This window comes from Ascaphus truei, chromosome 2, assembly GCF_040206685.1.
Source record: "Ascaphus truei isolate aAscTru1 chromosome 2, aAscTru1.hap1, whole genome shotgun sequence".
NCBI lineage: Eukaryota > Metazoa > Chordata > Amphibia > Anura > Ascaphidae > Ascaphus > Ascaphus truei.
This window is the reverse complement of record NC_134484.1, coordinates 422607773-422635020: the sequence shown is the minus strand read 5'-3', so window position 1 is coordinate 422635020 and position 27248 is coordinate 422607773. Positions and strand designations below refer to the sequence as shown.

The following is a 27248-nucleotide window of genomic DNA, read 5'->3' as shown; positions in this document are numbered from 1 at the left end:
GTGGATTGCCCATAAAGATCCAGTTTTGTACTAAATTAGAGTTTACGCCATTTTTATTCCAGATTATTTTTAAAAATTCATCACTAAAATCTGAGGATAGGCTGGTTCACGAGTTAGCAATCTAAACTTTGCAAACTCCAAAGTTTGTTTTGACGTTCAAGTCAAAATGGAGAACAAACTTTCACATCAGAGCGCACTTGGGCCAAAAAACCCCAAAAAGGGATCATCCATGGAATATTAAAAAAAAAAAATGTTTATAAATGGGCAAATTTTGAGTTGGCAAAAAAAGAATGCTAACTTTTGTGGAAGGGTCAAAGTTCAAAAAAGTTCTCCCAAATGTCACTATTTTGAGGGTAGTTTTGCCCCATAATTTTTAACAAATCCAAAACCCAAATGAATTAGCGTCGTGCAAAACCAAAATGTAAAAATGTTTTATGCCCAAAATTAGAACACCAGTAAAAGTACCCCATTTACTAAAAAAAGCCCCGTCACTATTTGTGAGAAACCCATTCACGTCACCGTTCCCCAGTATGGCCTCCTAGTTGACTGCTGTATTTGTTTCAAATGACTCCACTTAGAAGTGGAAGAATTTGTGGAAAAAGTGGAAGTCGCATTATAACTAATTGGCCGAATATAACATGTATCTTGTTTTATAGTTAGCCTTAAACATGCAAAGTGTTTATTAGTGTAGAAAAGAGGTGATAGTAGCAACTCTGTTCACATTTACATGTACTGTTTTCATATCACTATACAGTAGACAGCAAATAAAAACACCTCTTGTGAGCACATTCACATGTCTCAGACTGGTCTGCAACCCTGCCTGTCCCCATTATCTCTTAGCATACAATGCTTCCACTGCAGCCAGGGATTCTGGGTAATGACATGTAAATGAGCATAGTGTCACTTTTTGCATCATGCCCATTTTAATATGGACGCCTATACGTTTATGCTTGCCGCATTACACAGCTTTTTGAACACACCCTGGGTTAAAGAAATGCATAACCAGTAACCCTGCTCACACATCTCTATAGGAATTCTAACGAATCTGCTATCACAGGTACATTACAAGCACCTGTAACCGCAAAAGGAAGCAAATGATACGAAATACCTCTGCTGTATGCTGCTGGTATAAAGAACTTTGCCCAATTAACCCCTGTGCTGCCAGAGAAGCCGGCAATGCATTGCAAAGTAAATAAAGCATGTTTCTGAGCTTTTTGAGGCGAGCGTTTTACTGTCAGGTTGCACACGGCAATAGGATCCAAGCAAACTTCTCCTTCTCTATTTCAGTGTAGTTATTTTGGCAAATGTTAGCTATTTTAACCAAGGCCCAATTATAACTAAATGAGGTGTGTGACAGGCTGTCATATCTACATAAATTATCAAGCGTCAGGCAAAGTCTTAGTGCATGAAATCGTGCCAGTCAGACTGTTGAAATGTAATTTGTAACACATCTGGAAGGGTGAAAATACCAAAGCTCATCAAATCCAAATGCATAAGCAGAAAAAAAACAGATTTAATTGTGCACAGGGCTGTCTATGCACTGGACAGAAAATGTGGTCTCTGTTTTCTTTTTACAATACACGGATCATAGATTGAAAGACTAATGTGAGGGAAGGGAGAGAGATGGCAATGTTTTTGCTGCAAGGCAAATAGCCCGCCTGGTTTATTAATGAAAATGACTCGTTCTTTTTCATGGGAAAAATTCAATATAAAACGTCTGTATATTTTGCACTGAAACAAAGTGAAGCGTTTCCAAAGTCTTCGCCATCGTATGTTTCTCACTACTTCCAGTCACAGATAATAACATTCATTTGTAATTTAATCGGAATTATAGTTTAATACTACACAAGAAGAGTGGATAACCCCTTAGCAGCCTTGTTCATCATGCCGGTTTAAATGCTTTTTATGCACTGCCTGAAAAAATGCTGGAAGTGAATGGAACACAGACAAATTTCATCGTTAAATTAGCCTCTCTAGTTATATATTCTCTATTACTTTTTTAGTTTGCTTTTCTGTTAAAAAAAAAAAAAAAATCTAAATTTACTATGCTGTTAGTGAACTGAAGTGACCACACACTCAGCAACAGCTAGTAGGGCAATTTACACTAACAGGTTCCTTATTGTCATTTTTATTTACTAAACATTCTTTTTAATTAATAATGTTTGCATACAATTTATTTTACACCAATTTCTTTAATTGGTTACTGACCCCCAGAGGAGCCCCGTGCGGTGGGTTACTGAGCATTATTCTACGTGGGTAAAGATCACGGTGGTTGGAAGCATCTCATGTTGAGGGGAAAGAGATCTGATTCATTTGGGGATGGGCTTAAATGTCTTATATTGTACATGCAAGTTTGGATGCGTTGGGAGGTGAGAGACAATCTTTGTTGTTCTCCTTTGTACATCATACCTTATTCTAGCAGATCTATAGAACATTTTTTATTAATTAATTTCTAAAATGTTTTACCAGGAAGTAATACATTGAGCGTTACCTCTCATTTTCACGTATGTCCTGGGCACAGTTATGATGACAGATACATGGTAACAAATACACGATTACATTAGGTACTTTTTTTTTATATTTGTATGTTAATCTAACAAATGGTATCACAACCTGTAAAGTATCTAGAAAGGGTAAATAAAAAGCATATATAATAATATACTGGTAATTGTAGTACTTTTGCACCAACACATGCTGATTGCGTTTTAAAATAATTGTTACGGTGATCGTGTCTTTTATTCTAATGCCACAAATGTGCCTGCTTGCTATTTACATGTCTACTTTTTGGGCCGTTTCGTGGCTGACCTCTAATTACTTGTTTAAAACTAAGGTTTGGCACTTTCACATGTGTTTTGGTGAAGGTTTTTGGATTTGTAAATATTGTGAAGAAGAAAAAAAAAGTCATAAAAATGCAGACACACTTTTTTGGCCTGCGACATTTTTTATAAGAAAATTAAAAAAAAATTAGAATTAATGCGAGTGACTATTGGGGCCTATTCTATAAACCTTCATGAAAAAAATCGCTAGGCCGTTTATGCAGCCAGTTTTTTGAGCGTTGCTGTCAGGGTATTCAGAAAGCCTAGAAAACCTGCTATAGCAAAATTCCCAAAACGGGTGAGTAGCTTACCCGGCGATTTCTTTCAGCTGCAGAGAGATCTGCACAGAGAGACCCGCCGCTGCCGGCGCATATCTCACCAGCGATCAAAAGATTTTAATATAAATTTTAATACTAGTGTAGATGAGCAGGGGGCCTCCGGAGCAGAACCGCGTTGATTTCAGGTCCGGGGACCCCCTACTTCCCGAGATACATGCCCTGTTAACACAACTGTACCTGCAAAAATCTTTCCTAACCTCTCTAAGGCTTTGGTCCCGCTGCGTCCGGCGGCGCATGCGCCACCAGCCCCTTACCTGCAATCTGTTTGTCCCCGCTGCCTCCTCCCTCTGTGGCTCACTACGTGCTGTGACACGTCAGCTGGCCAGTGCTACCAGAAGATGGTGTTCTGAAGCGTTGACGCGTCACATGGTGCGCGTGTGAGCCAATGAGGAGGTAAGGAGGGGAGCAGGGAAGGAGCTGCGGGAGGGAAGCTGTGTGTGTGGCGTGTTTTTTTTACTTTTGGCCGGCTCGGGAGGAGGGAGCAGGGAGCCCCTCAGCCCACGATGAGACACCCGCGGATCAACAACACTGCTGTTAACAGAGTTTAATGCACCCTATAGTGTGGCTAGCATTTCAATTAAACCAGTAAACACAGCTTATTAGATGCAGCCGTTTCCATGCTGAGTGCAGTACAGAAAGTGATGCGCCCAGCAAGAGAGGCAGAAAATTCATATCTCCAGGCTCCTGCACACCTTTCAAAGAGGGGGGGTGCGGGAGGGGACGAACGGACCCTCCGCTCAAACCACGCCCCCTCCCGCTCCAGCTCCCGCTCCCTACAGACCTCAGGTAGCAGTCAATTGCCTCTCAGCACGCCCCCTGTCTGCAGTGTGGGCGCGCTGACTGAGGCAGCGGGGCCTTAGCCTAATGGAGGGAGAACTGTCTATATAGACTGGCCATTCACAGGTGCAGAACAAGAACTGCCATTTAAAGGACAGATGAGTGAGCTTAAAATCAGGGAGGGATCCCAAACCTCCAAATAATTTTTTACCCATGGAAATCTGCAAGCATACACAGCCCCAGCAAGCTCAGAAGAGGGGGTACGATGATTGTGGTTTGTAAGCTTAAAATGCTTTGGTCAAAGAATTGAACTAAATGACCCTAACTTATGAAAAGAAAAACAGATAAGTATTTAACTATATAATTTGTCATAGCGAATGTAGCACGGGGACTTTTTGTCTTTTGTTATATTTCTCATGATTTGGTATAAGTTTTGCTCAAATTTTAAAGTTTGTTTCGTACTTTGATGTTCGGATATCGAATGCGTGAAAGTGACCGTCTCTATTTAAAACATGTACTATGTATATAATAGTTACGTAACCTTTACCCATCCATCATAAGCCAATTCCTGCTGTGAGTGCTTGCAGTAAATCACCAGCAAGTGTGGCTAACACCTTGACTGTCATAGTGGAATACATTGCTTGCCTTTTAGGCAGCAGAAGTGGAAAATTCAGGAAGCAAATTGTTTCTGGAGTACATTAATTCATTTAGTCCAAGTTGTAGAAGTGTGGGATAGCCCCAACATTGCAGTTCTGTTTCTACACCAGCACTGTACTGGATTGACTGATCAGCCTTTGGAAAAAAAAATTCAAATGAATCATGGTTTTATTTTCAATTGTTTTGGAAGAGATACAAATACTGTAAGGTTGGTTGTGCAAATTCGCCACTTGGTGTGCTGCAATTCACCTCCTGTGGACCCGTTGTGTAAAATAAGGCTAAAAATAGAGGCACTGGTTTCTGCATTAATTAGTGAGGTAGCTACTAAATATACAGTGTTTATTGGTTCAATTCTAGCATCAACCTCTTCAATTTATCTCCCTGTGCCTCAATTTACCCATCTGTGATTGGCTAATAACAATGTAAAACTTCCCCTTCTCATTTGTTGACTGCAATCTAGACCAGAAATGTCCTACACATCATGATTGCATAAATGCCAACTTGTGTAATTGTAACATGGTTTACAAAATATATATTTTGTATAATAACACAGTAATAACTTCATACTCAAAGCCGCAATCCTCCGTAAAAGTTAAAAACGTATTGTTTACCTAGTGTGTTGAACCACGTTACTTACAACCGCTTGGTTACTGAGATATTGGCTGCACTCGCCTAATAGAGACCTGACTTCACGGCCATATTGTTTCTCTTCTTGTCCGGTAGGGTTAAAATAAACCTTGCAGCAACCAGGAGCTCAAGGTACAGCGGAGAGCAGCATGTAAAATACAGGCATACCCCGCATTAACGTACGCAATCGGTCCAGAGCATATATGTAAAGCGAAAATGTACTTAAAGTGAAGCAGCACCTTTTTTCCACTTATTGATGCATGTACTGTACTGCAAATGTCATATACGTGCATAACTGATGTAAATAACGCATTTGTAACAGGCTCTATAGTCTCCCCGCTTGCGCACAGCTTCGGTACAGGTAGGGAGCCGGTATTGCTGTTCAGGACGTGCTGACAGGCGCATGCGTGAGCTGCCGTTTGCCTATTGGGTGATATGTCCTTACTCGCGAGTGTAGTTAAATTGAGTGTCCTTAAACCGGGGTATGCCTGTAATACGTTTCAATAAGAAATAAATAGAGCAGCTCGTTGAACTGCTTTAAACTGTGAGAGATACTAAGAAGTGTGAGGTCATATGAGGTGGCGAGAGTGGTGAGGTCATATGAAGTGGTGAGAGTGGTGAGGTCATATGAGGTGGCGAGAGTGGTGAGGTCATATGAAGTGGCGAGAGTGGTACGGTCATATGAAGTGGTGAGAGTGGTGCGGCCATATGAAGTGGTGAGAGTGGTGCGGCCATATGAAGTGGGGAGAGTGGTTAGAACATATGAAGTGGTGATAGTGGTGAGACCATATGAAGTGGCGAGAGTGGTGAGGCCATATGAGGTGGCGGTAGTAGCAAGGCCATATGAAGCGGTGAGAGTGGTGTGGCGAGAGTGGTGAAGACATATGATGTGGTGAGACTGGTTAGAACATATGAAGTGGTGATAGTGGTGAGACCATATGAAGTGGCGAGAGTGCTGAGGCCATATGAAGTGGCAAGCTTGTAGGCACTATAGCATAGGATGACCTGCTTATTTTGGTTATTTTTTTAGAAGCTCCAGGGGAACCAGCGGTAAAGTGAGGCACAAGCGGCAGGCGTTGCAGGATATGGCACGACCATTGAAGCAGTGGCTCTACAAGCACCGGGATAACCCATACCCTACCAAGACTGAAAAAATTCTCCTGGCACTTGGGTCTCAGATGACCCTGGTACAGGTAAATATGAAATTATTTTTATTCATTTATGGTTAGGAGTATTGTTCACACATCTGTTCCTTACAGCCAGAGAGACCATAGACATGGAGCAGGTAGACAGAGAGCTATATCAGTGGCCAAGGCGGGGCAGGAGTGTATTCCAGAAAAACCCACTGTAAATTATTATAACATTTCTTAATTTTCCATGCAAGAGCTGCCCATGGGACCTAGACTTATAATATATGGCCTGTTATTGTTGCCTTCGCGTTATAAACAAATTCCTCAAAATGCAGATCTCCTCTAGGACAGAGGGACAATGTAGAGCTCTACTTACAATTCCACATTTATTGTAACGGCCAAGAACAGAGGCTGTTCTGTTCTTGGCTGTTACAATAAATGAAGAATTGCATTGTGAACTTGTGAGTAGAGCTCTACTTTGTACCTCTGTCCTAGAGGTAACCTGCATTTTGAGGAATGAGTTTGTCTATGATGTTGTTGGCTGCACAAGCAGGATTCTCCTCGCCTGAAACTGTTCCCACACTTTGGAACTGCCCTCAAGTTATACCATGCTGAGGGCACAACCAGAAATTATTTGAGACTTGACAATCCTAAAGCTTTTATGCCACCTAAAGGTTTTATGTCATGAGCTGTGTTACTTTGGTATAAATATGGTTTGATGGGATTAACTTGACTAGGGAAAATATCCTCATGATTCATCAGTTTAGATTTGTTGCATGCTGTGATACCATTCAATGAACCATCAACAAGAGATTACTACATAGAAATAATAGTGCCCCCAGGACTTTCAACACTACATAAAGAAGAAATGTGTGAACACTGACCTGTTGGGTTACAAAAGCTCTGTATACGTCTTGCCCCCTTTCCCTATGCCTAAAGGAAAAACGCGTGCTGCTGTACCCGTATGTTCTCAGGAGGCCTGAGCCTCAGCTTCTGGGAGTCTGGGGTGAGCTCTCTCTCTCTTTCCGTGCAGTGCCTCCACCTTTGAGGGATCCAAGTGGAGGCGGGATGACTCCTCATAGGGCACAATACAACCAGTAATAATAATATCACACCCTATATATAACTCGTCTTTTCTATACACGACATAACAGTAGAACACAACAGTACAATACATCAATACACAGATGCAATAGTACAACCCGAGTGGTTCCCAGAAAGTACTGAGGGTGCCTTGGGCACCTATAATTCCGGTGTCCACACAAGCAGTCCCACTCAAGTGTGAGGTAGTGCTACCCCCCTGTGATGTGTCGGTGTACGTGAGTACCTTTCTGGTCTCAGAACTGACCAGGGAATAGTAAGAGGAGGATGCTGGATCAGGTCCCACGCAGCGGGGTTTCCAATACAACTCCCGTCACACCTTGTCCATAGCGCTGTCCTCCGTGCAACCTCCAGCCGGAGGATGCTTCTTATCTGCTGCCACGTGCAGCACTAGTCCAGGCCTCAGTCCGCCGCGTGGACATCCTACCACCAGCGTAGTAGTGCTGCTACAGGTCAAAGGGGGGGGCCTCTTTCTTGGGCCTTCCCTACAATACTCTGCTATGGTGGCTCAGGGCCTAACTGGGGCCTAGGGGGCAAGGTCTGGCCTAGTCAAGGGGCTTACTAGCTCCCTGGACACTACATCTTCCCTTGCTGCCACCGTCAGGACTGCCTAGCCTTCCTGGTCACGCGGAGGATATCCTCAGTCCAAGATCCTCTCCACTGCTCGCACCTCTTTCTGCAAAGCATTCTGGGACTTGTAGTCCCTGGTTGCTGTTGTAGCCATTCCAAGATGGCCACCGCTCATGCCGCAACTGCGCATGTGCGCCAAGTCCACTTCTCCCTGATCGCATAGAGCAGCCGAGTCGTTCCCCGCACCAGAGGCAAGATAGGGGGACTCTGCACCTGGTGAAGAATACAACGTTCCCACTTGAGTACAACATATATACAGGCTCTTATACAATGAAAAATGCATATCATACATATAACTTAACTCTGTACAATAGCATCTAAACAATATTAAAAATTTCAGTGAGTACAGTCATTATAGAGGCAAACCGTCTCAGAGACAGCTGCTGAGACTCATAGTGTGGGGCCTAGCAAATCATACGCCATTCGTGTAGGAGGACGTCTCACTCTCTGACTCCGATGAGTCTCTTCTCTGCTGTCATCTTGTTTGGAGAGGCTACCATCAGCTTGAGGCCCTGGCCCTCTCATAAGGTGTGAATCTTGAGTTATAGTGTCTCTATTAGGAATGAAACTCGGACTCCTTGGGTCGAGAGGTCAACTTATTGAAGTCACAGGATATGGTACCTGACTGACAGAACCATTTCTTGATTCCTCCTCTGGTGCTGCCCACCAATCTCCGTGTGTATCCGAGGAAGTAGCTTCCATTGGATCTGAGTTCTCTTCCATTAAGGCCTCCTGGGGCTGTACTGGAATATCCCTGTTCTCGTGAAGGTGTTACTGCTGAGAGCTCGGTATCACTATCCCTTACTTGGGCACTCTCCCTATCCGGCACTGCAAATCCCTGATGCGGTAGACGGGAAGTCCAGGCATCTGTGATTCCACTTCAAAGGGAGCCTCTCACCATCGATCAGCTAATTTGTGCTTCCCTGGTATTCCCAGGTTCCGGAGAAGAACCGTGTCTCCAGGCTAAAGCTCCCGATACCGTACTTTACTATCGTACCTCTGCTTATTGTGTTTGTTTAGTTTGGCAGTGGCTTCTTACGCCAAGCTGTACGCTCTCTCGAGGTTGTCCTTCACCCGTTGTACATACTTATAGTGGGCCATGTTTGGTACCCTGTCGATGGACACCCTTAGACAGATATCTACCGGTAGTCTGGCCTCCCAACCGAACATCAGAAAATAGGGTGAATAACCGGCAGACTCGTGCCTGGTGCAATTATAAGCATGCACCATATGCTCCATGTGCTTGCTCCATCCGGCCTTCTCGGAGTCCTTCAGGGTGCCCAGCCTATTCAGTATGGGTAGGTTGAACCGTTCCAGAAGGGCATGTCCTTCAGAATGGTAGGGAGTCGTGCAAGACTTCTCGAGATTAAGCAGATTTAGGATCTCTTTGATCAGCTTGCTCTCGAAGTCTCTCCCTTGATTGGAGTGCAACCGATTGGGTAGCCCGTAATGTACGAAGTACTTCTCCCACAGTATTTTGGCTACCGTAAGAGCTTTTTGGTCCTTGTGGGGATCGCTCGTGCATACCAGGTATAATGATCCGTTATTATGAGAACATTCCTGATACCCCTAGAGTCTGGCTCAATACAGAAAACGTCCATACAGACTAAGTTTGTTGACAAGAGCTCTTCAGGTGGCCCATTAGGGCTGTGCGTGTAGGCAGTGTTTTTCGCTGTATGCTCCGCAGACATCTTTGGCAATGGTTCTCTACCGATTCCCGCAACTTGGGTCAGAAGAACCGATCTCTTATAAGTCTGAATGTTTTGTCCACTCCCAGATGTCCATGGTCATCATGTAGGGACCTTAGGATCTGGTACTGCAACCTTCGGGGCAGGAATAGTTGTCTCCTATGGGAGTAGTTGTGATAGGGAATGACTCGATAGAGGAGGCCATGGTCTATGTGGAAATTGTCCCTTTCCCTCATGAGAATAGAGACCTTGTTGGCAGGAGGATGCTTCACTAAAGAGGGGTTATTTTCTTGAATGGCCCAGTGTATGACTTTGGCCACTTGGTCTCGCAAAGCCACTAGCTCTTTCCAGCTCATTATAGAATCTTAGGTTATGGACATGCCTTCTGGATGGCAGTATGCTGCAGGAAGTGCCTTCGACTGACATCCCAATGAGTCCACCACTCTGAGTTCAGAGAAGGCGACTTTGTCCTCCACTATCTCCGCTGTGGAGTACATTGCCCGAATCTCAGGGCCAGGGATCTCCTCCCATTCGCAATCGTCCAATGTTGAACTTAATCAAGGCCTTCGGGGCAGAGCGTCAGCTCCAGCATTCAAGAGCCCTGGCTTATACTTCAGGGTAAACTGATAATTAGACAGAGCAGCCAACCACCTATGGCCGGTGGCATCTAACTTAGCGGAGGTCAGAATATAGGTCAATGGGTTGTTGTCGGTCCGTACTTCAAAGGTGACCCCGTAGAGGTAATCATGTAATTTATCTACCACAGCCCACTTGGGCGTTATGTATTCCAGTTTATGAACTGGGTAGTTCTGTTCACTCGCCGTCAGGCTGCGACTCACATACGCTACCTGCCAGAGGCCCGCAGGGTATTTATGATATAATACTGCTCCCAGCCCGTTGAAGCTGGCGTCCACGTGCAGGATGTATGGATGCTCCGGATCGGCATAGGCCAAGACAGGAGCTTCAGTGAGGTTTTTCGTAAGCTCCATGAAGGCCTTTTCATAGGCGGAATTCCACTTGTCCCCGGACGGCGTTCGTGGGGTTGCTGCTTTTTGCCGAGGATCTTCCGGATAGATGCTCAACAAGAACTTTGGCCTTGCTGGAGTACCCCTCCACGAATTTACGGTAGTATCTGCAGAATCCCAGAAAGGATTGGAGCTCCATCAGATTCTCTGGTCTGGGCCAGTTTACTACTGCTTCGACCTTGACTGGGTCGGTAGCCACTCCTTCTGTGGACACAATGTGGCCGACATAGGTCACTGAGGTGCGGCAGAAGCGGCATTTGTCCAGGCACAACTTCAGACCTTCTTTCCTTAGTCTATCTAGGACCTTCAGAAGGCGTTCTTCATGCTCTTCTAGTGTCCGTCTGAAGACGATGAGATTGTCTAGGTAGACCAGACACTTCCGAGAATTCATATCTCCGATGGTCTTCTCCATCAGTCTCTGGAAGGTGAGAGGGTGCCCCACAGATGCTTTGAGGCATCCTGGTGAACTGATAAAACCCAAGGGGACAGACAAACGTTGTCTTCTCCTGGTCTTCGGGACTCATGGGGACCTGGTAGTACCCAGACCACAGATCCAGCATGCTGAACCACTGACTGCCGGACTGGGCAATGAAGATCTCTTCAAACTGGGGTAAAGTATATTGGTCCGGGATCATGCAACGATTCAGGGTATGATAGTCCACACATAGGCGCACGGAGCCATTCTTCTTTCGTACCACCACGATAGGGGTTGCATAGGGTCTGCAGTACTCCATCACGATGCCAGTAGTCTCCATCTCTTTCAGGACGTCTCTAACATCATCCACATCTCTGCGAGCTATGCGTCTGGAATGCTTTCGGAACGGGGTGGCATCATTCAGTCGGATCGTATGTTGAACACTCTTGCTGCATCCTACATCCATTTCACTGGTGGAGAACACCTCTTGGCACTCTGTCAACTTGTCACTCAGCCGCTTCTTCCACTCTGGTGGTAAGGATGATTCCCGAAGTCAAATTACAATCAGGGATGGGCTTCCCGCACCTTAGCAGCATTCACATGAGCCAGGGGTTCCACTTGCTCAACGGGTAATATTCGACCCAGTGCTTGACTGACGTCAAACCGGATAGGGTGAGGCAAGATGTTCTGTATGGACACTTTGAATCGATGAGGAAGCGAGGACTTCCGCTCCTTCATTTCTGGTTCTACTTTGAACCCTCTCTTCACGTCCTCTTTGGGCGTTGTTTCTAGTGAAAAGTACCAGTCTGTTTCATCACTGCCTGGATAATTAGGTACAGTGTTCATGTGTCTCACTCCCCCTCATGTAATCTCTGTCAACCCCTTCTCAAGGTTGAAAAATTGTCCAAACACCTCTTGGGCAGAGATTCGGTAGCACTCCTCCTTGAAGACCGGATAAATCCGCAGGGATGATAAAGGTAATTCCCCGGCTTGTTGAAGGTAGACTGGATTAAGGATCGCACCACATCTGCGTTGGTCCCTAATATGATAGGGGAATTTGGATGTTCCCAGGGTTCGGGGCATACAAAGGCTTTCACCTACATGGGGTGGTTTTTGTTGGTTTTAAGCTGCAGTATATCCAACCGTATTTCAATCACACCATCAATGGGGTAGTCTTCGCTATTGAGGCCCCACAACTTAATTTTCTCTGCTGACTGCATAGGCAGATGCTTGAGGTGTAGATCATAAAATGGCCGGTAGATGGTGGTCACTTGAGAGACAGTGTCCAGTAATAAGAAGGCGTAGATTCCATCCACTAGGACTCATATTATGGGCGCAGGTCCTACTCAATTGTAGGCCTCTGGTTGAGGCTCCTTTTCGGGACTAGGCACTATCAAATGACGTAGATGGCTGCTCCGCCGGGTGAATGCCATGGCTCCAGGGGTGGAAGTTGTAGACTTTGGGCATTCTCGTGGAAAATTACCTTCTTGGTTGCAGGTAAAGCAGCAGTTACTTCAGGTCGCATTAGGACCAGGGTTGGAAGCCGAGCTCTGAGGCGCCTGGGGGTTATGTCGTGGAGGACCCTGGGGTACTTTCCTCCGAATTCTCCTTCATACTAGGCTTCTTGGATGGAGCCATCTTACTCTCTCCTTTGGAAAACTCCCAAGACGGTTTGGGAGTATAGAACCGCAGGATAGTCTCTTGATCTTGTATTCGATCCATTAGGTCTTCAAAATTAGGAGGATTCTCTTTAGCGCTAGTGCAGCTGATCCTGGCAACGAGTGAGTGTGTAAGCGACGCTCCCCGCAGGAATTGCTTAGTTCGCAAGTCATCTAAATCAGACACGCGGATGACCTTGTTGATCAGGGTCCACAGGGCCAATTACAGCTGTCGGAGGAACTCCGATAATTCTTCCCCCTCTCTTTGTTTTAGGGCGTGGAACTGTGACATGGAAGCGATGGGGTAGTCCTTAGTGCCATAGGGTTTAGTCAAGGCCAGTATAAGAGCTTGGGCATTGGCCTCCCCATGACACTCCCGATATAGTTGCACTATATTGGCGACCGGGGGCCGCAGGCACTCTACAATCCTCTGTCTCTTTACTGCGTCAGAGCAAGACCATTCTGGCAGCACTTGCACTGCATGGGCCGTCCACTCTTCAAACTCCTCTTCACCCAGCGGCGTAGGCCGCACGCCAGAGAAAGCTTTTAGCTTGGGATAGTGATGGGCTTGGGATGACTGCACAAGTTTATCAGCCAATTTCAGTAGAACTTCCTCTACGTCGGAGCCTCCGGACAAGCGGCGACTACGGCAACCCGACCGGCAGCTGTGGGCTAACTCTGGACTAGCTTCATTCTTTTTGGGGTTATCAGCGCGGGTGCAGAAACCCAGTCCCTAACGGTACCTCAGGTGCTGGTGTGAGACTAAACTCTTCCATCCTTATTGGGAGATCAGGGTATATGAGTGGGCACCCCCCGGCGGGGCTCCCGGAAAATGCAGGGCCAAAAGGGCATCATCTTCGCTTATCTCATCACTGGCGCCAACAAGAACTACACTCCATCTGTAGGTAGGGTCCCATTTTTGGCCTAGGGATCAGGCCACGGCTAGCCCAGGAAAGCACCTCAGGGATGGACATACTTGGTGTGGGGGAATGGCGCCTGGGACGTTTCCCACAGCGACCACATGGCTGGGAGACTCTTGGAGCTCCATGGCCCACTAACGGACCTCCTTTCTGGATGGTACGAACATGGTTCCCTACAATTTAGATTCTACTTTTCTCGGGCACCCCAGGTCTGAATCTCAGCAGCGCCTCCAAATGTAGCCCCCTTTCCCTATGCCTAAAGGAAAACCGCTGGCGACTATGCATGCTGCTGTACCTGTATGCTCACAGGAGGCCTGAGCCTCCGCTTCTGGGAACCTGGGGTGAGCTCTCTCTCCATGCAGCGCCTCCACCTATGAGGGATCCCAGCGTGGGTGGGATGACTCCTCATAGGACACAATACAACCAGTAATAATAATATCACACCATATATATATATATAACTGCTCTTTACTATACACGACATAACAGTAGAACACAACAGTACAATACACCAATACACGGATGCAATAGTACAACCCCCTGAGTGGTTCCCCCAAAGTACTGAGGGTGCCTTGAGCACCTATAACTCCGGTGTCCCCACAAGCAGTCCCACCCAGGTGCGAGGTAGCGCCGTTAGCCCTGTGATGTGTCGGTGCACGTGGGTACCTTCCTGGTCTCAGGCCTGACCAGGGAATAGTAAGAGAAGGATGTTGTATCAGGTCCCACGCAGCGGGGCCTCCAACACAACTCCCCTCACACCTTGTCCAGAGCACGGTCCTCGGTGCAACCTCCAACTGGAGGGTGCCTCTTATCTGCTGCCACGTGCAGCACTGGTCCAGGCCTCAGTCCGCCGCGTGGACGTCCGTCCACCAGTGCAGTAGTGCTGCTACAGGTCAAAGGGGAGGGTCCATATCTTGGGCCTTCCCTACAATACTCCGCTATGCTGGCTCAGGGCCTAACTGGGGCCTAGCGGGCAAGGTCTGGCCTAGTCCAGGGGCTTACCTGGACACTACTTCTTCCCTTGCTTAATCCGTCAGGACTGCCTATCCTTCCTGGTCCCGTGGAGGATATCCTTAGTCCAAGATGGCCGCTTGCGTCTCTTTCTGCAAAGGATTCTGGGACTTGTAGTCCCTGGTTGCTGTTGGAGCCATTCCAAGATGGCTGCCGCTCCTGCCGCAACTGCTCATGAATCCCAAGTCCAAAATGGCCACCGCCAATTCTCCCCGATCGTGGGAGCCTTTCCCCGCACCAGAGGCAGGGTAGGGGGACTCCACTACATACGCATCTACAAATAACTCTCTTCTTTATCCATTAAGAGATATCACAACCTGCAATGAACCTATTCTTCTTCAGGCCCAATACCGCAATTAGAATTACTCTGTCCTATAATATATCAATTAATGGCTTAGCCTTCTGCAATAAACAATTTACCTACAGAGTCTACTTTTTTTTCGTGTTTATACAGTGAAACACTGAGGGCCTTATTCAGAGAGGGTTGATAAAAAAAATCGCCAGGGAATTTAAAATGCCGTTTTTTTGGGTGTTGCTATCACGGTATTCAGAAAGGCTCGATTACCTGTCATAGCAAAATTCCCAAAACGGGCGAGTTGCTGCCAGTGAGTGCATCGAGCCTCTGAAAAGGCCTGAACCGGCGATTCATTTCTGCTGCAGAGAGAGCTGCTCTGAGAGAGCTGCTCTGAGAGAGCTGCTCTGAGAGAGCTGCTCTGAGAGAGCTGCTCTGAGAAAGCCGCCTCTCCCAGTTGAAATGTCGCCCGAAAATTATTTATTTAAATATCTGCTTTAATAGTGTAGAGGTGCAGGGGGTCTCCGGAGCTGAACCACGTTGGTTTTATGTCCGGGGACCCCCTGCTTTCCGAGATACAGGCACCTTTATGGGGTGCCGGTATGTCCTATGCAAGGAAATGTCCCGGTCACATGACGCGGGACATTTCAATGCAGAGGGATACCGGCACTCCATAATGGGGCCTGTATCTCGGGAAGCAGGGGGTCCCCGGACATAAAACCAACGCGGTTCAGCTCCGGAGACCCCCTGCACATCTACACTATTAAAGAAATGTATATCAATAAATATTTTAATAAACATCAATACACGCAGTAGCTGGACATCTGATTTACTTTGGGGCTCTCTTTGGGCAGGGCTCCGCTGTACTTCTACCAGCCTTGCTTTTAAAAGCCCCCCGTCTAGGTTTATGGGTTTAGCATTGGAGGTTATTGATTCTATTGGATGTTAAATATATCTAGTTGCTGCGGTGTATTACTCCACTGTCAAAAATATATCCACATACTGCAACATTGTAGCATCAATCATAGGGGCTCATTCCCCCCCCCTTTTTTTCTAGTGGTACATCATACCCATATAATAATAGTATGGGCATGATAAGCCTCTATAGCACTCAATGGGCACCCTAATTACAACACATTAATACACAAGACACACAATAATAAAACCTAACTAAACTCCAAAAAAACACACTTCACTAAATAAATACAGTAGCCAGCTAATCCAATCAATAGAAGCAATTACAACATCAACAATGAATTAATTAAACCATTTCCCAATCGAACCAATTAATTCCTAAACCAACTCAAAATGAATAGTAACACTAACCAATCCAAACAATGAATTACTCCAACATTAATGAATGAAACCGTTAAAAGACAAAGAAATAAATTAAAACAATCTCTGAAGTAACCATAAAACACATTAGCTAACATAATATAACATTAAGTACAAGCGAACACCAATCGCAAACCTTTTATTACATTAAGCATGAACAAACAAACAATCACATCCACATAATAAACTGCAATGAAAAAAAGCAACAGCAATAAAAGCGAGAAATGCCCCCCAAATATTGTCATAATAATGTATTAATCTGTACCCTAAAGAGGTACAGATTAATATATTATCAGTCAATGTGCCTCCCCCCAAAAATAAAAAAACACATCCAAAAATTAAACCTGTAAAAAGGTTCATTTGCCTTATTGGCTGGAAATCAAAATGTGGTCACAAAGGTTTTTCGGTTTGGACCTACCAATGGATCCCTGGTTATTTCTTTTAAATAAACCATATTACCCCCTCACGAGACATGAAAATAAATTACTGTGCCATATATCTTCAGCCGCAAGACGCGAATTAGCGGCAGTATGGAAACAAACAATTATTTCCTCAATTTCCAAAGTTAAAAATAAAGTCTGGCAGATTTGCTACATGGAAAAAATGGTTAGTCTTAATAACGACACCTTGGATTCTGAGTGAAAATCAACAAGAAATTAATACCCACTTAATTTTGTTGTAACAAAAAAAAAAGGGGGGGGGGGGGAAAAAAAGGATATTTATATTAACTGTGTGATAGAATATTTTAAGAAATCTTGTTAGGTAAAATGGTAAATGAATGTGAACTTTCTCCCATCTCTATTTTCTGTACCCTTCACTCCCCCCCCCATTTTTTATTTTCTTCATTCCTCCCCTCTCCCTAAATTTTTTTAATAAAAATTAAGTTTAAAAAAAAAATATATATATATATATATACTTCATTTTTAAAACAATTTAGCTTGTATTTAACTGCAGAATCAGACTCTAACCCTTGAGGAGTTACGTAAATAATGAGTGGTGTGGTCCCTTGCGCTTGTCAGAAGGCATTCACTCTGCTCGTGTCATCATATCTCTGACGACCTGATGATGTGAGATGGTTAGATTCACTGTATGAAATGTTAGTTCTGGGTAAGATAGTGCAATAGTGCTTTTCATGCTGCATGCTGTGTTGGCACTACAGTATATGCAGCCAAAGCGATATAAGTTTGACCATATGTACGTGATGAATTGATCAACTGGTGATCAGAGGGGAAATCATAAATTGTTTAGATAATGATCGTGAAAACATCATGAGTAGTTGAGCAAAGTTACGAGAACAAGTAGTTTACAGGAAGCAAGGTATCTGTTATACCTAACAGGTCCTATAGATAGAGAAAAGGACACCACTTAAACAGAGATGTGTCAACAAGGATTAATCGTGTCTCAATATATCGCCAAAATAGAAAAATACTGTACCATTTAATCATTCTTGTTACTAAGACTTAAAGGTAATTAATAGACAAATAATATTTATTGGGCCACCTACTGTAATAAGTACCTTTTAGTAAGAAGGTTTCCATAACAAATATGTTTTTGAGCATCTAATTGTGAGTTCTCAATGTAGAGATAAAATGATTCGTGGGAATAACCCGTTTTTGTGCATAAACTGGATGGAAAGGAATATAATGTAAAAGTTAGACGTTTGGATGGAGGTAAGTGAAAGTAGTGGATGTTTGTGATTTTAGTTGTAGACTAGCAGAGTTTGTTTCACAACTCAACTGCTGATGATGTGACTGCGTGTAGAGTGTGTAACATTAAAGACAGGCTAGATCTACAATAAGCCAAAGGAGGCAATTTATACGGTGCATTACTGCATATAGGTCAATGATTCTAAATAGAAATATTAGGGACCATTTTTACAAAGTGGTGCCATAGCATAGAACACCTTTCAATGCTAGAAGTCACTTTATGGTCCAGTCACTTGCTGAGGTGATGTAAGGTGTTTTTTTGGTGCTGAAAGATGCCTTATGAAGTAGAACTGCTTGCTAATGAGGCAGTAATCTGTTGTTTCAGTATTGCTGCACTAAATGTATGGTCACCCTACATTGCAGCTCTTTGTAAAAATGCATTCATTGCAGTTCCTAACAGTGTGAGTCCACTAAGATTTATAATTCATACTTCTCCATCTGAGGACTGTTAAGTGAAATCATTTTGCAGTGGAACATAAGAGATACATTTTTATGGATTATGTGTATAATGTTACTTAACAGCATTTCATTGCAATTCACTTATAATTCAAGTCATTGGCAAAACATTTTATTTTTTCACCACATGTGGACACATTAAATCCCAGAGCTGTCGCATAAGTAATCCCTAATACGTGACCTTTCCAGTAACGGTTTTGCAACATTTGAAACCAAACACGTTATGGAAAAGAAAGTACAGTACTAGTAGTTAAAAAAACACACGTACACAAATTGCAACCTTTACTCAACCTTGTACCCTATGATGTGTTAATCTTGTGCTTGGTATTTTATCAGTCCAATGATAATACAAGTGACACGTTCTGCTGTTCTGTGCATTAGGCTTTCTATACTCCTAACACCACCTACCTTGCAGTTTTAGATCGTTTTGCTTACACAATTACATCATTAACACACATGACCTTCTGCAGAGACAGTGAGAAGCCTGTCTGACTTGCTCGTGGTGCCTGGTCAGTTACGTAACTACTGCCCGGGGGAGGGAGGGTTGAGGGGATATGGGGGAGCAAGAAAGGACTTGTGATGAACCCCCCAAGCGGTTACAGAGGCCCTGTGTTCTTCCCCACAGCAATTAAACCGATTGCCGGGGAAGAGACCGGGGCCTCTGTGATAGCAGCCCTCCTCCATCGACGTTGCAGCGTCATGTGATGCTCAATCATCATGGCGGCGCAACGTCATGACAACATGTCATCACTACGCAGCGACATAATGACACCGCAACGTCGCAGCAAGAGGGCCGACAGGTAAGTGAAATGCCTTGGGGCCCCTTGCGTTGTAGTTATTCCACTTTACCAGGGACCATACTCAATATATATATATATATATATATATATATATATATATATATATATATATTTCAAGATATTTCTGTAGAACAGTGGAATAATAGAATAATTATTAACCAAATAATTCTAGTTCTGTGCACAATAAATAACAGTTTTCTAAGTCTCAACATATTTCTCTGTAGGGACATAGGTATTTATCCATATCTGCAGATGTATTTACATAGAGATATGTACATGAATGCGAATGAGTTGGGAATGCTGTTTCCCAGTATCCTTTGCATATAATGTGGTTTTGTGGTTTACCTTCTTTGCTGTGCTCCAGTGTGTTCTATATTACATGCGTGCAGTTTTAACCAGTGTATAATATATAGATTTAGGGAAAAGTAATGATAGTTCAGCTGACAGAGAAAAGATTGAGATAAGAATTAGAAAATGTCTATATTATATATTCCTGAATCTGATTCTCAGTCGAGACTGAACCTCTGATTGAGCCACCTGTGCTGAAGCAGGGACTGATTGAACCCCCTGTTGCTGAAGCTGAGATATCCTTAACACTTACCTGTTGGTGGGGGGGAGGAGGGCTTGAGGACTGGAGTTGAGAATCCCTGATCTAGGCCGTAGTATCCCTAAGGAGGGGTACAGCTTTGATAACCAGTCTACAATTGTAATCCCTAATGTCCTGTTTTAGCAACTGACGTTATTTATTATTTATTGTATTTGGATTTTTTCTAACGCACTACTCACCAAGATACTCAGTACTAGAGCGTGTTCATATCTTATCTATCACCATATTTTGGGCTTATAGGAATACTTTCAACATGACTGATTTTCCAGTTTGTGATATCAAGGTTGCAATCCTGAAAATGTATATTTAGTATTTATTTAGAACAACATTTATATAGCGCCCTTATCCAGAGCACTGTACATTAGTTAGGAAAACTTGTTTGGTTGGTGGGCAGGGGAGGGAACATTATGCACTGGGCTATGGGTTGGGAGCATTTAAGAGCTTTCTTGGTTGGTGGAAAGGGGTTGGGGTAAGGTCTATGGATTTAATCTGGTTGGTGGCACGGTGATGGGTCTGACAGTGGGGACAGTGGTGTCAATTGGTGTTTTCAGTTGCCCCAAGATAGTTAGGGAAGGGGCAGATTGGATGTGGTGGGGGAGCTTGTTCCAGTGGAGGGGGGTGAGTAAGGCAAATGATCAGAATTAAGAGGAGGCACAGGGGGCTGTAGGGTGGGGGGAGTGAGGGTTTTGGCAGTCAGGGAGCGAAGAGGGCGGGAAGGGGTGTAGCGAGAGATGAGTGATGAAAGGTAAGGAGGTGCAAGACCATGGAGAGATTAGTAGACCAGGGTAAGGAATTTGAAGAGGGAACGTTGTTGGATGGGTAGCCAGTGGAGTTGGGAGAGGAGAGGGGTGACGTGGCGTGGGTAGAGCGGGGGAGATTGAGGAGTGTACGTATAAATTGAAAGTATAAATTAATCTTTGCAAAGACTACATGATGTTTTTTTTGGTTTGCATGAAAAAGTCATAAATGTGTGATCGGGGTCACTGATCAAAGTGAAATAGTCTTGTAAAGGCTAAAGAGACATTATTGAGGCATTTTGTTGAAGATTTAGTAAACAGTTTTGTAACTAATTTAGTCCACCTGTTCTATATTCTTTATAAATGGAAGTAAATTAATTGTGAAGCAAATTACTTTCGCAAATAGACATAGCTCAAAATATATCACTTTCCTACCTTTCTATCAGTCTATGACACAAGCTGCCTGTGTGTTACGCCATTGCATACCTCAGAATTTATTATTATATATATTTATAAAAAAATTAATAACTTTTCATGCGTAATGTTGTTTTTTCTCAACATGACATTTTTCTGGAGACACTGAGACTCTATAGTTACTGCTTAAATATCTAAGTGACCCGCAAATTAATCTTACTGTTTTATTGTCGTGTCATCACAAATCTTCTGGAAGTCAGATCACCCATATATCATTGGAATCAGCTGAACTGCCTGGAGAGAGTTTATTCACCTTTGGTGCATTAAAAGATGGATGGGTTCCAGAGTAGCCCTTTTGGTCTCCGGTAATGAGTGACATGTCATTATGATTAATCCAAACAAGTAGTTGAAGAGCAGAATGAAAATGACAGGATTTCTAGTAAAGTATAGGTCTCTTAAGTTGTCACAGAAAAATACAGAAGTTGTAAAGCAATGAGTTTGACATTAAAATGTTGACCCAGAAGAGAACCTACTGTAATTTTCCAGCAAGACCTGTTTTGTATAAAAGAAAATGTTCTGAAAAAGCCAAGTGACAAGATGAAGAAGCCCACGCTTTGTTCCAAGCAGCAAGATCTATCAAAAGCATTCTCTTAATACGTGGTGTTTATTTATGCATAACTTATTTATTCACTAAGCCTAATTATGCAGTATTGTTCTTTCTCTGAAAGCTAATAATCTAACATTATTTACATATTAAGTTTAGGCAAATTAGAAATGCTTGGCAGAGTTACAAATACCGGAGACGGCTGAAGATTATTTAGGACTTTTTCAGTAGAGAAAGAGATCTTTATGCTTGAGATAGGCTCTAAGATTGATGCAATATGAATTAAAACCAATGGTCATAGTATGATAGTACTGTACTAGTGGCAAAAAGTACCACTTCTGTTCTGTTTTCACTCTATTTTTCTAGAAAAATAGATTAACTTTACAAAGAATAACTACATTTTCTGTTGCATAATATTCATATTTTACACATTTTTCTAAAATCTATCATCCAAAGAGCTTTAATAAATGTAAATTTTGTTTTAAATCAGACACATTACCATTCGTTTTTTAATCCACATTAGGGTAGATGTAATTTCCATTGGCCAATATTTAAAATGACAATTGAATGTGCTTGTTCAATAAACATCAGTGGCCGGGGAAAGTTAGTAAACTTTGACATTGGCTACATTATTAATTTCACCTTGTACTAGTGTAATAAAAACGAGTACTACATATTACTGTTAGAACCCCAGTTGCTAAGGTCTCTTCTATCACACGTCATATACAGTAACCTAACTCTACATCGTTTTTGAAGAACACAATGTCACTATGTTAAATGCTTTTGTATGCTTTCCCTAGATCACAAAAGCTCTTTTACACAGAAGAAGTCCTTCTAATGCATATTTACATTCAGTTTTAGAGAAAATATATTTTTATTTGACGATCAAATGAACAGTTTTGATAAGTAAAAGCCTGATCGGGCTCAGTTGGGCTGTCGCTTATGGATGAATACCCTAATTCAGGGTGGCTCAAATCCACCCCTCCCCACCCCCAACAGATCAGGTTTCCAGGATATCCAAGCTTCAGCACAGGTGGCTCAATCAGTCCCTGCTTCAGCACAGATGTCTCAATGCTTGAGCCACCTGTGCAGAAGCTGGGATATCCGGAAAACCTGACCCGTTCTGGGGTATTGAGGACTAGCGTTGAGCACCCCTGTCCTAGTTCTCGCCTCCCTTTCTTTCCTTGGTCTCACCCATTTTTTTAAATGTACTCCCTACTCCCCATCTCTGATTCCCCCTCCCCCCCTTAATCCTTAACCCTTTCATATCCTGGGGGTCCTGCAATAATAATTAGCAAACAATGCCCTTCAGACCCCTTTTGCAGCTCATCATCGTATCTCTTTGCTTTAGGTCACTGACCCCGCCGCTCTTTCTTTTCCCATCCCCTGTTTTGTTTGCCCAGCTGTCACTGCCTCCACCTTAGAAACAGCATGGAGGCCACTCACTTCGGGAGGCATTGTTTTTCAGCCTCTCTGTCTGTCTGTATTTCAAAGTATCTCTTTGACCGTATGCATGCGTTTGCAAATTGGGAAGTGTTTATGGGAGAAGCCTAATAAAGCACTTATTGTAAGAGGATCTATTATTCTGTATTAAACGATGTATCTCAGCTCACAGTTTTCCTCTTCTGCATACCCCACAAATCTCTGCAATGTCCGAAGTGTATGTGCTTTCCTACGCACAGTAACAATCTCCACCACATTGAAGAAGCTTGATCCAGAAGCCTCTTGCAAAAATCTCCAGCGTAAAAATTGCTGTGCATCAAAGCACCCGTCTGTTTCCCAAGGTACACAGACTCTTTAAAAATAGCTTTCTGGCATATTCATGAGCACATAGAGATTTACTGAAGGCATGAAATGCAGCCTCATATTACACGTTTTGTATAAATATATATGTGCTAATGATGCTGCACCCTGAATGCTCTCTCTATACCATTGATCAGTGGCTAGCAATGACAGAACTGAACTCCTTTCTCCATTGGACACCCAGGGACAGGAAAGTATTTTTTATTATTCTCAATTGACCGTGTATTTTTGAAGATGCAGAAGCTTCGGTATCTTTTTATTTTTGCAGCCCCACCCTTCGAGTAGGGTTACAGAGTTACTCAACACACAAAAATGTTCGGCAAACTTTGTGGCAAAATTCTTCACGTGGATCATTTCAGCGTTGATAATTGTTTAGAGGACACAGATTGTAAGTTCGCCGGGCAGGGGATTTCTTTTCATATTGTCTGATTTTATGTTTGTTTCACTTATTATAATGCCCGGTATAACATGGTCTCTCTTGTAAAGTGCTGTGTACGTTATTGGTCCAAATAAAAATGTACATACAGTAGATGCATACTTGTTCTTAGCATTGTTCATCAATACATGTTTATTTATGTATAACATTTATTTTTAAAAATACTGGACATAAAAATCAGCATTTGTGGAAGTGATGGAAAAGCTCAGAGCGAGAGCTGCCTGAGAGAATTTTGAAACACTGCAGGGACAAACACTGCATTGTTCTTGGGCCGCGGGTGTTCCAAGCACCACAGCCTGAGAACCATTGTGCTTGTTTTGGAAAAGAAGAATCTAAAAACATACCTCAATTGATTTATAGCAATAGCCCATTAATTAGGGCATTTTTTCTAACTACATTGCTCTTAGTATAAAAAAGAGAAATCGGGATTAATCACATACAGTAGGCACTGAATCACTATTATGCATATTCCCTCCAGGTATGCTTAGGTTACATCTAGTGGGTGTGTAAAAGAGACATACTTTGCCATAAAGCAGTGCTGCTGTGCTGAACCAGCTCAAATTCAAAATAGCTATTCTGAGGAAACGTTATTTTTTTAAAGATACATTAATTATGTTGTTTTATTAAAGTAACATTTTGGAAAATATAACTGAATTGTGTAACTATCACCACGCTATAGAATGAAAAACGTTGTCAAACTTTTGTTAGTTTACATTGAACTCAATTTTGAAGCTGAGCGCTTCTTAAGTGTAGATTAGTTAAATCAGGGAAAATAATGTGGTTTTACTAAAAACAAGAACAGCCGATATTTTCTTATATTTAACACCTTTTTTCACCAAGACCATAATTAAGCTCATTTGCATAGGCTCAACATCATGTTATTTCAAGATAACGCTGCTTTAACTTCAAATAATGGGACAACGTTTAAGTCTCTGCGTTACTCCTACTATTCAGGGCTCTTAAAAAGAGAGACAAATTTAAAGATGTAAAATATATTACATTTATTTAAATTAGGATATTTCACAAGTAGATATCTCAGGTGTTCAAAGGTGTCTCACCACATGCAGTATAGATTAATGTATTTGGAGGTATAGTAAGTCAATGGGCTTCTCCTCTTCAGGAGAAGCCTTATTTCTGGTTCTTAATGGGAGTTAAAACAGACTTAAATAACACTATGTTATTTCCTGACGTTAAAGTTAACAGAGCTTAGTGACTATGGGATAAATATCTTTTAGGCTACAATGAGCTATAATGAGTGGACCTGCCGTTATGAATATGCAAAGCTTTTTACAGGAGTAATCCAGGATGCTGTCACGGTATATGGTCTAGTAAATATTGTTATGAATAACAGGTGGTAATTTAGGTGACGCTTAGTGAATTCAGGCCTTAGTGCTGTGCATGCACCATGATCCATTATCCCATCTGATAGTGATAACTGAGAGTTCAGTAAGGTGGATTAAAAAAAATGGTATGAAAAATACTGAGTTTTCCTAAATACAGATGTAGAACTGTGGGGACAATAAATATTCTGTGGATTTATATCGAAATGCAGAATTGTGCTTTGGTTTAAAGTTGGGAGATATTTCAGTGACTTTTGCAGAAAATTCAATTGCAAGTAATTATTATTTTTTTGCACAATTTTTCTAAAAATTCAGAAAGAATTCCACTGAATGATCATATTAAAAAAGTGATTTTTTTTTCATGATCTGCTGAAAAGCAATCCTCCGAAATACATGTAATGCAGCACATATTAAAAACACTGTATTTTGTAGCTCCATGTATAGTGAAGTGAGATTTTTCCTCAGCTCTTGATTCCTAGTAAAACAGTCAATATGCGGTGAAAATTGTGAAAATGTATTATGGATGTTTGATATACCCAAAGATGAGCGAAATAAATGAGAATAACATTGGCCACAGATAGAGAGACAGCAGCTACACATGGTCATGGTCTCTCAGGTACCGTGAAGCTCGCTGGATCTGTGTCTAGTCTTTAGATAAATCGACACACAGTACTGTACAGTCCCATATTATACATATCATGGACCAAAAAACAAACTTGTTTTTCAATTTGGCAGGTTTCAAATTGGTTTGCGAATGCAAGACGTCGGCTCAAAAATACTGTGAGACAACCAGACCTGAGCTGGGCTTTAAGGATAAAGTTATACAACAAATATGTTCAAGGGAATGCGGAAAGGCTAAGTGTCAGCAGTGAGGACTCCTGTTCTGAAGGTTTGTTCATCTTTTATTCATATTCATTTATATATTTTCCTTCATTTTTACTTAAGCACGTCTGCACTATATTGAGATTTCCGTAAATACAATCCACTTATAAAATAATAATACATTTTAATAATGATATAATTAAGTCTTTGGCTGGCAGTAACAGTATGCAGAGAACACCCCTCTGATTTGTATGCATTTTATCTGTTGGTGTTATTATGCAGCTGCGTAAATGAATAACACAACTAAATAAATCACTTTATTCGTGCTGGATATTTAATAGCTACACAGCAGGTTAAAGAAGTCTGACGTTCGTATTTTGCTATTGCTGAGAAAATCCCTTCCATCTTCCATCTTCCTTATTCCTTACTCTGTATTCATTTATTCGTTCATAACATGGATATTAATCCCCTAGCTAAAAAAAAATATAATTAGCACCAAATTTATCACAAGAAAATGTACAACTGAAAGTAATTAGGTGCTAAATCTGTTGCTGTATGTGTGCTTCTTTTTTTTTGCACCACTGTAGTGTTGTGTCCGTTTCTGTATTTTTGTATTTTTAAACTACTGTAGTCTTGGTGCCTGAAGACTTTAATAAATAGCCTCCTTAAAATATTACATTTTTAGTACCAGTATTTTACTACAGATGTTTCAATGTGTTAAAATCTGTTTGATTATATTTTTTCACGATATTCTCGTAAATTTCACACGAAATTTGCAAAATATCTATTGAAAAATAAGGACAAATTTCACCTGGTCCGTCAACTTCAGCAAGAATGTTGCACAAATCTATATTTTACTAACTGGTATTCATGGGCTCCAAGTTAGTCACAAGCTTTACAGGTACTGTATACAGTACTTAACATGGATTTCATTTATCATACTATATCTTCCATAATCCAACAGAACAGCAGTTGCAGGGGTCAGAATCCGAGGTTAGACATCTCTTTTAGTACTAAAAAGTCCTTCATGTGAGAGCATCATGTAGACCTTGTAACCATAGGGAAGAGTACATGGAGCCTCTGAGTGTATTGCCCAAGTTACC

At 42.5% G+C, this 27248-nt stretch overlaps 1 protein-coding gene across 3 annotated transcripts in view; it reads left to right on the top strand.

Moving 5' to 3' along the window:
- MKX (mohawk homeobox) overlaps nt 1–27248 on the top strand; it is a 100791-nt gene that overhangs the window by 10607 nt on the left and 62936 nt on the right. For all 3 annotated transcript variants that reach the window (XM_075587662.1, XM_075587664.1, XM_075587663.1), the window contains exons 3-4: nt 6246–6408; nt 26059–26212. In XM_075587662.1, coding sequence (XP_075443777.1) covers nt 6246–6408; nt 26059–26212 — 317 coding nt within the window. The remainder of the gene's footprint in view (nt 1–6245; nt 6409–26058; nt 26213–27248) is intronic.